The 12,455-nt window shown below is 39.6% G+C and overlaps 1 protein-coding gene across 4 annotated transcripts in view; it reads left to right on the plus strand.

The window, feature by feature from the left end:
• Positions 1–12,455, plus strand: part of RGS12 (regulator of G protein signaling 12) — a 169,584-nt gene that overhangs the window by 55,290 nt on the left and 101,839 nt on the right. Inside the window, exon 1 of one of the 4 annotated variants that reach the window (XM_019479134.2) lies at positions 9,963–10,144. The exons of the other annotated variants lie outside the window; for them this stretch is intronic. Within the exon in view, the coding sequence (XP_019334679.1) occupies positions 10,112–10,144 (33 nt within the window). The 5' untranslated portion in view covers positions 9,963–10,111. Of the gene's footprint in view, positions 1–9,962; positions 10,145–12,455 lie in introns of those variants that run through there. 4 annotated transcript variants of the gene reach the window in all.

Genomic DNA, 12,455 nt, shown 5'->3' on the forward strand with positions numbered 1-12,455 from the left:
AAGCAAGTTTGCTTTTTCATGGGCATTGGTTGTCAGTTGTTCCATCTAGTTTATCAGGGGTCCATTGTTGCCCTTTCTTTTACTCCGGCTCCCCACATATCTAAAAATGGACTTTTTATTGTCCTTGATATTTGTAGCTAGCTGGAGTTCCATTGCAGCCTTGGCTTTCCTAGTTTACTCTCTGCAGGTCCGGACCAGAGCAGAGTATTTCTCCTTGGTGGTGGTTCCAGTCCTCCATCCTTTGTAGGTCTTCCTTTTAAGATGCAGGAGGTCCGCTAGTTCCCTGGAGAGCCAAGGGGGGCTGTTGTGCCCTTTTGCTGCCTAGGCTGCCCTCTGTTTAAGTTGGTCACCAAGTCATCCCCTTTGGCCAGGACCAGGTCAAGAACTGCATTGCCTCTAGTTGGCCTCTGCACCTCCTGAGTCAAAAAAAAGCTCTTTGGTGCTGGTCAGGAAGGATCATGATCGATCCGAGCTGGCCGAGCATTCCTTCCAGGAGATCTCAGGGTAGTTGAAGTCATGCATGACAACCATGTCCCGTGCATGTGCGGCCTCCACTAGTTCATGGGCGAATGCTAGATCAAGTTCCTCCAATTGGTTAGGCGGCCTGTAGTATACACCTCCAGTCAGGTCTCTCTCACCTCACCTACCCCAGAGCTTGACCCAGCAGGTTTCAAACTGTTCTTCTTTGGGGCCAACATCAGCCTGTAGGGAGGTGTACTGCTTCTTCACATAGGGGACAACACCCCCACCTGTCTTCCCTACCCAATCCCTTCTGTGAAGGACATAGCCCTTTATGGCTACACTCCAGTCATGAGAGGAGTCCCACCAGGTCTCCATGATCCCTACTAGATCGTAGTGCCCAGTGGAAAGCATGAAGACTAATTCCTCCTGCTTGTTCCCCATGCTTCTGGCATTGGTGTACAGGTACCCAAGTCCTTCTACGAATCACTGTCCCCTGAATCGGGCTGAATCCAAATCAAATACTGCCCACTTCGTACACCCCTAGAAAGGTATCTATCTGAACCAGGACGCCCTGAGTGACAGCTCAGTGAGATCAGTGTAAAGTCCGTCTTTTGTCTAACAATTCATAATAAGAGCACTTGCTCAGGAAGTCCAGTGCTTGGGCTACGGGTCCATCTGTCCGAGGGGATTCATACCTAAACTTCCACTTCCAGAAGGGTGCCTTAAACATTTGATTATGGACTAGTCTTATGGACTGTTGAACTGGCCCAAGAGCAAGATTCATGGGGCCAGAAAAAGAGCAAAAAGAGAATGTGAGCCCTCTGGGAGGGTGAATTATAGGCAGAATTATTTCTGTTTCTTAACAAGTCACTGTCTAGTGGTACCTTCTCTCTGGCTCCTGTTTCCAGGACTTCAGAAAGGTCAAAAGTATACCTGAACCTAGTCTCATTGGGCTAGTATGGTTAAGACTCACTGTTTTTTTTGTAGTAGGGCATGTAACTGGGCTAAGGCAGTTTCAGAAAATTACATATGTGCTGTTGCCCGTTACTATAGATTACTAGCAATGCCTGATTTTTGTTTTGCTCATTCCAGTTGCTCCACTTTTCTTCATATTTCATTTCTTAACTTAAGACATGCAGAAAGTCTTATGGGGCTTTTATTGTATCTTTACAAACCATAACTCAATACACAATCATGTTTTTTGAAGTTACAGTAGCAAAATCAACTAATTGGCATAGCAAAGAGATTTCTAATTAAGTAATTGGTTCTGTTTGATTTAAATTTGGTTTAAAAGAAAAATTATAGCAATTATAAAATGATTATATGTCTTCTATTTAAGTCTCAGTAGGTCTTTTGAATTTTGAGTCATCACAAGTTGCTAACGTTTTCTGTATTTACACACTAGATCCAAAGTTTGTATCTTTTACCGGCAGTTTATCTAATTTTTTGTCCAACATCCTACTGTCCAGCTATATTTTGTCTTCATTCCAGTGTAGCAAAATGTGGGAAAAAACTGAAATATTTTGTATCCCATAAATAGGTATCTCCTTTTGGAGCTTGAAAACATTATTTATTGATCTTTTGTCATTTTAACATTCTTACTGGTGATTTAGTTCTCAAAATAATGCACGATTTCACATGATAAAGTTGAGAAGAGTTTAAAGTCTCAAAATCTGGTCCCACAATCACTGCTGTTTAAAGAGATGTATTGATTTTTGAACCATCCTTATCTCTGATACTTTTGTCTCTGTTTTAAATATGTGCTCATCATATATGAAAGATGATTTCTAGAATATGCCACTAGGTGTCAGCTTTTTAAGTAATTAAACACCAAATGTACATGGCAACCTGTGTACTTTTGGTTTCACAGTACACATAACATTAAAAATATCCTTTTCATTCTTCTTATTGAATCGCATGGTTTAGTTTAAATAGTGTAAATACATCTGACACCATTCAGTAATTCAGTATTAAAACTTCTGCACCTTCCTTTCTGTAGTACACATGGCATGAAACTCCATTCTTACCTACCATGATAAACTATTTCAGGCTTCCCAGAAGGAAGTATTTCTAGTAGTAGTAGTGTTGTAGCAGCTACAAAGAAGCAGAGATACACTTTCCTAGCCACAAAAGTACTGTATTTTCGTGCATATACCCCGCCCACAGGTATAAGCCGCACCCGTGCATAACCCGCTGAAAATTGTAATCTCAGAAAAAAGTCTGTGCATAGCTTGCACCCATGTATTCCCCGCACCTGGTAGTGTTGTTACGGGGGGGGGGGGGGGGGTAACAGCCGTTTAGTTGTTAATTGTTACCAGAAGGATCGCCATTTGAGTGCTAATTACTGCTGTCAATTTGTAACATCTGCTCAAGTGTGTTTATACTTACTGTCAGTTTGTAACATCTGGTCAAGCGAAATCCTTATGCCTTAATTAGTAAGCAACATATGAAGCTGAAACGAATGACCTTGTGGTAGGTTGTTGCGAGTGTGTGATTACGCAGTTCCTGGGGTAATTACTGCAGGGTCCGATCAAAATGCCCAAGAGAAAATCATACACATTCGACTTCAAATTGTTCGTTATCGATCATGCCAAGAAACACGGCAATTGCGCAGCTGGTCAAGAATGTCTGTGGATGAAAAATTGGTGCGAGAATGGCGAAAAGAAGAAGGCATTTTGAAAACTCTGAATCCGAGAAAGCATGCTCGCAGAGGTATGCATTGTAAATGGCCAACTTTAGAAACTAACTTGAAAGAGTGGGTTGTTGCTCAACAAGAAAGCAACAAAGTTGTGTCAACCATTGCTATTTGGCAGAAGGCCCGCGTGATAGCAAATGAGATGAAAATAACAGACTTCGGGGGTGGATGCAATTGGGCACATACATTTATGTGCAGAAATAATTTAGCTGTTCGTTCACGAACTACTGTAGGGCAAAAACTGCCAGGTGACTGGGAAGAAAAATTAACAATTTCACGATTTTGTGTGCAAAGAGTGGAGCATGCATAATTTATGTCCTGCAGACATAATTAACATGGACGAAGTACCGATTTTCATTCGATGTCCCAGCAAGTAGTACAGTTGATCAATGTGGAAAAAAGATGATTGCAATATCAACAACCAGCCATGAGCGAACAAATCTCATCACTGTGCTAGCGTGCACCGTGAGTGGTGCAAAGTTAAAATCGATGGTTATTTTCAAACGGGTAACGATGCCCAGAGAAAAGATTCCAAATGGAGTTGCAGTTATTTGCAATAAGAAAGGATGGATGAACAAGGATGGACAGAACGCTGTTTTCAAACATGGCAAGGCGGGTTTTTTGTGTCTAAATCTTTGCTAATTTTTGATGTGATGGCAGCGCACAAGCACTCTAGTGTTCAGAAACAAATAAATAAAGCCGGCGCGCATATTGCTGTCATTCCTGGAGGACTAACCTGTAAGCTCCAACCATTGGATATCTCTGTCAACCATTCGTTCAAATGTTTCATGAGAAAGGAGTGGGAAAATGGATGAGCCAGGGTGTACGTTCATTCACCCCATCTGGAAAACAGCAACGAGCCACCTATACAGAAGTTTGTAACTGGATCATTGCGGCCTGGAGAGCTGTGAAACCAAGCTCTATAATCAACGGCTTCTTTAAAGCTGGAATCCTGGACGGTGCATGGGGTGAGGAGTCAGACTACACCGACTCGGAAGACTACGCCGATGAACTTGATGGCGCTGCTTTTGTAGACGTGTATTTCGGGGAATCAAGTTACAATATGGACTTTGAAGGTTTTTGAACGTTTTTTAGACATTTATATGTTTTCATTAAAGACTGTTTTAACGTTTGCAATGAAAGATGTGATTTTGTAGCATAGGTTTTTTACTATTAATGTTGTGATAACTACTGGCTAAAGGTGCACTAAATTGAAACACTAATCAAGCAATTAACTTCTGGGAATACTAATCAAGCAATGTGCTCATTAACTTCTGCTACACGTGCTCTTGCATAAAAGACTGCATAGCCTGCACCCTCGTGTAGCCTGCAGCCATCCTTTTTTTGTTTGTTTGTTTGTAAAATTGCGTATACCCCGCGGGATATATGCATGAAAATACGGTACTTCTGATAACTAGCCACTTATGCATGAGTGTTTCTTTGACTGGTAGATGGATGGATTGGCGGTTATAATGGGGAGGGACAGGGTAGTAGGTATGGGAGCAGGGAGGTGAATGTAAGGCATAAAGAGAAGGTGGTTAGCCAGTATTCAAAAACTGAGTAGAGGAGAAACTACTATACATCAGAAAGTAGCTTATCATATAAAACTTAAAAAGACCAAGATTAAATAAAAGTAATAAATGCAGTGGAAGTTAGTTAAATATTGTTAACTCTTCTGTTAATTGCCACTTTTTTTTTTATTGCTTTAACATTTGATAACTTCTTTCTTTGTTGGCATTAATCATTTTCTGCTATTTATTCTGGTCTTGTGCTGTTCTCTCCAGGCTTTAGCATGTTCTGTCTATTGGACTGGGCATTTTCTCTTTTATTTTACATAATGTGTCCATAGGCCCTCTTCTCTTGATATGGGAGTCATAGTGGGGCCATTTGTAAAGTGTGTTTTAATTGTGACCATCCTCCTCCTCCTAAGTTTGTTTTTCTTGTTGCTTTGCTCTACTAACATTTTTGATGTTTTCAGAAACTCTTTTCAATGAACTGTGAGTATATGCTGCAGGTGTTTACTTTGATAATGAGTTGATATTATCAGTTACTATTATGTATTTTCAGGCCTCTGCTTCATAAAGAGTAGACATGATAAAAGCATTGAAAAATTGATTTTTTGTATCATTGTCAATCTACTTTCCCTAGTGTTTTCAAGTTTATGAAAGTTAATTAGCAGCTTTTGCTGTTTGTTGCTTGACAACCTACATGTTATCCTTATCTTGAGAGCACATTTTACTCTCAAGATAAGGAAACATTAAATGAAGTTAGTCATTTTATCTACCTACTCCAATGCTTTTTTTTTTTTTTTTGAACATTAATGGCAATTTACCATGTTTCTATCCTCTCTTCTGCAGTTTTGCAATCTAGGTACTCCTGGTCTCTTTTTTCCCCCCTCCTGTTTCACAGCCCTGTAGACTGTTTTTCTCTCTCTTCAAAATCCTGGATCTGCCCATGGAGTGTAGTCTTCAGCAGCAGTTACAGCAGGAGTGGGCAGTTCTTGGGCTGGAGGCACTTAATGAGTTTTGGTGAGCTGTTGAAGGCTGCACGTGCACAAATGCATGCACATGCACCCATTCACATGCTCCCTGACCAGAGCCGGCACCTGTTGGCTGTGTTCTCAGCTGTGGGGGTGGGGGATGGAGCCTGGCCACAGGCCTCTGTGCTGTCCTGCCCAGTCATCAGGATTGTCCGTGGACAGGGGCTGGATGAGCTGTGCTTGGGCCTCAGTGACTGGGTGGAAACAGGGGGTGCATTTTCCCCTTGGATCTGCTGGGAGGGGAAGTTCAAGGGGGCTATGGTAAATTTTGGGGTGACTGTAGCCCACCCCATAGCCCCCCTTCCCAGCACTGCTGCTGCCTGCCCTGAGCGCAACCCTGGCTCAACCCCCCTGCTGAGAAGAGCCTGGCACTACCCGAACCCCAGCCTGCAGTGGCATCCTGTCCTCACCCCGTGCACAGATCTGGGATGTGCACACAGTCTCTCCTTCCTGTGACTCCATCCTGCGTCCTGCCCTGGCTGGGCAATGCCAGCCCCTGCCCCAGCCCCACTCCTTCCCTCATCATGGGGGCCTTGATTTTCACCCCTATGCCCACTCTACCTTTCTCCCCCTGTCTGCTTCTCCTCAATAGACTTACCTTCTGGATGCTGCTCTCAAAGCTGCCAGGCTGGCCACATGCGTGCTGTGGCTGCGCACATGCAGGCAGCATATATTGGCGACATTATCGGCCACATCAGCCAAAAGAAAGCTGATTGCCAGTAACGTCAACTTGCCTTTTTATCAGTGCTGATAAGATGTGGACTGATGTATTGGTGCACCTCTAATTTTTGCTCAGTCCGATTATTTTTGCTGGCATTTTGGAATTCATAATTTTCAAAGTTTGTCTCCGTCTATGCTGTTGAAGTCCTCCTGGAAAGAGATGGAATATATCACGTGAGGTATTTGCCTTGTGATAAATCTGTAATAGGGCTGAAACAAATTGTTTGATTGGCATGTAATCTCACTGGTCTACTACCTGCTCCTTCCTTTCTGAGCTGGAGTTTATTTGTTTCTTGGTACTCATAGGCTGTTCCATGATTTTTCCAGGCAGTGAGTGTAATGTTAATCTTTCTCAGTTTATGCAGTCGTTAATGTCTCTTCTTCTTTCAGTTTTATGGCAAGGCCTCCTTTCTATGGGCAGGATTATTTTCTTCATTCCACATTCTGTTTAATAGCACTAGAAAGAGCTGGAAAACTATTTAATTGCCTTTTATAAGCATCACTTCAACCAAATTATTCTCTCCTCTCCAGCTGTTTCCCCAGTTTTATGTTTACTGATGACTTTTCTAAGTTTGGCTGTTGTAATGTCTTGCTGTGTTTTTATTTTTACTATCTTTTAACCTTTGATGATTGAATTTTGATTGAACCATCTCCTATTTGCCCTCCTCCTTCCAGTTTGTTTAGAAGCTCCAGACTGCCTACTTCTCAGCCTGTGAGAACACCTTCCAGGGTGCCAACTCTGCCCTAAAGTTTCAGGCTCACCAGAGTAGACATCTAGTTCCAGGTAATGGGATAAGAATCCTCAGGGTAGCTGTGCTTAAAACAAAAATCTTTAAAAAACAGCTTGGATGTGAAATTGCAGAATAAGAAGTTGTCAACAAACTGGGTGGTATTACCTTGGATCGCAACAGGACTATGGATTCTTATCCCTTTCCTGTATTAGATGTTTACTCTCATGTCCCTCCAAGGTGTTAAAGGCCTTGTTCATCTTAACTGACTTAATCGATCCACTTATTACTGCTCTTAGCAGCATCCTCTCCCTTTGTCCCTTTCCTTTCTAAAATCTTTTCTTTCTGCCAGGCCATTCCTAGTATCTGAGGAAGTAGAGCATTGCCTTTCAAAGCTCATGCCCCTCTGAACCAGTGAGATTTTTGGATGTCATGCTGTCCTACCTTCTGCCTGAATTCAGGCTGATACGGCTAATCACCTTAGTGATAAACGTATATAGAAAAAGATTTCTACCTATCCTCTCCAGGGGGCTTCAGGTCAACAAACAATGTATATGAAGGAGTGATTCCTTGTAGAATTTCATTTTGGAAAATTTCTGCAGTCTATAAATTATTTTAAAAATCCAAAATGGTGAGAACACACTTTCTCCCCCACACTTTCCCCACAACGTATACATAAAATGCATCTGAACTCTGCATAACTTTTATGTAAAATATGCTAACAAATAGATTTAACTCAATTTAATTTAATAATGATGTATACATCTTGAACTAGGTTTATATTGGAGACTGAGATAATAGTAACTCCTAGGTACTCTTATAGACCCAATCCTGGAAAGCATTCCTATTCAGGAAAACGCATACATTTTTAAAGCCAATTTTGTCCCATGAATAAAAGTGATTTCTTAGTTTAAGACCATTTTTACTATGCAGTATAAGCTAACATCTGTTTAAATAATTCGGTATATTTTTTAGATTTTTAATTCTTGTGTTTTTAAATTTATTTATAACGTACTTGTCTTGACATTTTCTTTTAGTTATCATTTGTTCACCCGTTATTTCATTCTAAACCCAAATTACATTGTTCTTACTTTTGTATTAAACCTTTTTTACCTTTCCTGGTTTAACTGACTTTTGTCCATAACCTTCACTTCTTTGCCTTAACATTGTGACCTTTAACCTTGCTTCTTTCATCCATCCTACTTTTCCCCATATCTTAAATACAAATCAGTATGTAAATGGAGGCATCTGGAGCCCATGACAGTGGTGGTGCTGTTGATGGCACTGTTGAGAGACTACTTCTCTAGAGAGTGGGGCTTCAAGGGGGTGTCGAGATTTAATGCGAGGACCTCTGCTGCTAGGAGTCCAGTGTCCCGAGCTGAATCAATAATCCTGGTTCATTCTAGGGATGGGGAAAGAAGAAACCAGTTGGCCTTATATTCCCCTCATCCTTCCTGCCCCTACTGCTATTTCTGCTGCTGTGCAGTTTATTTTTATCAGAGGAAAAAAGAGTGTTTATTGGCCACCCTGATGTCAGGGCTTTTTTCTCCTGTAGTGCTACTGAGGGATAATATTAGGATGGAAAGACTTGTCATTTGACTTGAGACTGATTGTGATTGATGATGAATGATTGTCCTGGGTTTTGTCTTGGCTTAAAACAGCTGCGTTATTGCACTTCTGCCAGTAGGTAACCAGGGAGAGCACACGGCCTACAGGCTTATCCCTGTAGTAAACCACATTTAAATGAGCCATAGTTAGCTTACAGATGCACAGGTGCGTGTGTGTGCACGCACGTGTTGGGGTGGTGGTGCAGTGTTAGCACGTTTTATCTTGCATACTTCACAGGTAGGCACTTGCAGAGGGACAATAAGTATGAATGTCTTCAGGATCCAGGGACAAAAGGCTTTTTCTCAGAAGTAATATAATTGTCCATTTTCAGATTTAGTGGCTAGGGGAATGTTTTTTGTGAAATAAGAACTCTTTAAATGCATTGAATTGCCATCTTTAGAGCTGGATTTTTTTTCTCTCCTTAGTCATAGAAGAGGTGTAGCAGCAGAGCAGTGCAGACTTCATTACATTGTTGTGATACTATTTAGCCTTAATTTAGGAGAAGTAGTTTCCGTTCCTGACCGCCCCTCTCTGCCCCATCTCCAAATTAAGCCTTTGCAAAAAAGGATGAGATTTAAGCTTGTTAGCTGGGAAAACAGTGTTTGGGTTTCTTTCTGACATTATTCAAATATCTCTGCAATATTCTGTTGAGCCCCTGTGGTATTGAAATGCCAGGAATCTTGTTTCACCAGGAGCAGGATTCTTGGCCTATTCAGTGCCTCACTCCAAAGAGCGTTGGGTGTGATGAATCAATTGTATAACATGCACACGTAATCATGAAGAAGCATGCACTTACATGCCCGGGAGCTGGAAGTTACTCTAAGCTTAGTCCTACCAGCATCCATTGTCTTATTGATTTTGTGTTAATTTGGATCTAAAAACATATTTTTTGAACGTAAGTTGATGACTTTATTTATGTCTATTTCATGTTAAAGGAATAAAATAAAAAAAACACATGTTTTGTTTGGAGGGGAAAAATGATGTTGACTCAATACCTAAGCGTGTTTGGACAAATGCTTCTAGACTACTTACGCCCTTATTAAATGAATTTTTCATTAGCGGCATGTTGTTGGCTTCACAGAAGCTTTATGGTTTTATAGAAGCTGCCTAAACAACATTTTAAAAGTTTGAGCACAGACAGCTTGTTTCTTTTGATGAGCAGATACAGAGTTATTATTGAGTCTGGGCGGGGAATGTGCTGCAGGGAGGAGAATGGGAAGAGGTGGTGGTAGGATAACAGAGAGAATGGTTTTATTTTTTTTTACCAGGCTCTGAAGAAATAAGTATGTGTTCAGAAAGGGCGTGATAATAAAGTTAAAGGGACTGTTTCCTAACAATGAGCTATTAAACTATTTATACATGGAGAAAACTTTCACTGAAAGTCAAGTGTCTGTAAGTATAAAGTTTTGTTTGTTTTAAAATGAACAGAAAGTAGGAATGTGGTTGTAAGACTAGATTTCAGAACTAAGAATCTTTTTGTAATGTGGTGTGATAAAGAGTATTTTTAAGGATTCATTGAGTTGTTAAAGAGGCAAAGTTTGTATTTCATTTGTCTTTATAATACAAGCTATAACAAATAAATCTTTAATGATGTGTTTTCAATGTACTGCTATACATTCTATTTAATTAATAGATTTTATAGGAATGTGGACAGTACAATAATTGTAAAGCATTTCTAATCAGCTTTTTTGGTCAGATTAGCAGTTATTTAATTTTCACTAATTTTCTACGAGTGTTTTTTTTAAATTAGATATTTGCTAATGGTCACAGCTGTTTTCAGCTGTGCAGCTGAGGCCATATTTCTTTGGTTTGGACATGAGTTACCAAAATAAACACATTGTTTTGTACAGTATTCACAAATATATAACTTTGAGATACCTGAACATTCAACATATTTTCTCTTAAACTTTACTAATCCAAATGCACACATTTTGAAAACGAAGGGAATGGCTAGTATTGGGTTTTGACTTTCTCAGGTCTTATTCTATGTCTGTGATTTCCATAAAGTCTATTTTTCTTTAATCCTAAAATGAATCGGCAAAAAGGCTCTCTAAATTGAGAAATGAAAGATTTAGACATACTGGATTTAGGAAGAAAAGCAACACACTGACTGTTTTACTACTGGTTAGTTCTTAAATCCAAATTTATATTCAGGGGTTCCCAGAAATCAGCTAAAGCTGTAGGTTGAAGGGAAATTCAAAAGTACCTTGATGTGTAAGAGTGATCTGTAACTTAATCATATCCTCCTAGCATGTAACATAATTTGAATTTACTGCTGTGTTATAATTCATTTTTTAAATTGCTCTTTAAGAAATGCAAGTGACAGTCATAGCTGTTTGTGGCATAGTTTTATCTGTGGAGTGAGTTTAGACATCTGAAACATTTATAATCTGTTCGAGAAGAATGGTTGAATTTGCCATACACAAATACATTTTTTAAAATTATGTTAAAGAGCTAGTTTTTAGAGTCAACTTATTATTGAAGGGGTCAAAAGAGTTTTTAGATATTTAAAATATGTCTGGGGACAATGTTTCTGTTGGTTCTGTGTCAGATTAGATCCAAAGAGATATTTTACTCATAAAAAATGTGTGCTAAATAAAAATAGTCCTATTAACACTTGCATTTTAGGTTGACAGCAGGGGGCACTCTTAGCACTGATTTGCATCAAGCTTCCAAGTTTTCCTCTATTTATGTTATTGGAAAGCTCAGTATTTAATAAAGTTTGCAGTTTCCTGGTCTTTTCAATTGGTTAGATAAAATGCAAATTCAAAATATGTTTTCTATCATACATTGCAGGGACAAATATAAATTTTACATTCGTTATGATGGAACCACACTGTTGATTGAACTAGCTAGGCTTTCTTCTTTTCTCTGCTTAATTTACCTGTGAGGAGCTGGGGAGCCCTTGGCAAAAGTAGTGTGGGATAGTTCAGAGAAGGTTTAATTTAGTTTTTCTATTAAAAAAAAAAAAAATCATGTAGGGTTAGTATTGTTATAGCTGTGATGGGCCAGGAAATACGTGTGTGGTATGGTGGTTTTTTGTTTTTGTTTTGTTTCTTTTGTGTGTGATATCTTCCTCAGTTCAGGGCAGTGTTCGTCTACAAGTTTGTCTGACGAGCTGCTACCAAAATAGGATCAGGCAAAACTTTGGTTTTAAACTAAAAAGTAGATTCTTGTAGTAAATTTGGTGTGGTAAGTAGGAAGCACTGATAAGTCTGCTTAAAGATCTTAATTCTCCTTAACTTTATCTATTTTTCTTGTCATTCTTGACTACTTGACAAAGAAAATAAATATTGCTAAGAAAGCAGTAACCAGAAAATACGGTTAGGAAAATTTCTTTTAATTCAAAGAAATGCCTTTATTACATGGAGCAAGATACTAGAAGAAACACAGAGCGCATATAAATAAAAGTCAAGGTTCTTTGAAAACAGAGGCCATGGTTTTTTGGTGATGTCTTTTATTGGACCAACTGCGGAGCTGGAAGAGATGTTAGGCAAGCTTTCAGATACAAAGTGACCTTGAGTAAGTGCACTTTGTTCCCAAAAGATTGTCTAAGAACTTTCCCAATGATACAGTTAGCCCTATAAAAATAGTACCAAAAATCCTTGTCTCTGTAGCCCCTGTCATATCTGCTTTTTTGCAGGCTTTCAAACAGGTAGGCAGAAGAAAAAAAAAATGGGGATCTTTCCAAGAGGGGAGGGAG

The sequence above is a fragment of the Alligator mississippiensis genome, chromosome 2, assembly GCF_030867095.1.
Source record: "Alligator mississippiensis isolate rAllMis1 chromosome 2, rAllMis1, whole genome shotgun sequence".
NCBI lineage: Eukaryota > Metazoa > Chordata > Crocodylia > Alligatoridae > Alligator > Alligator mississippiensis.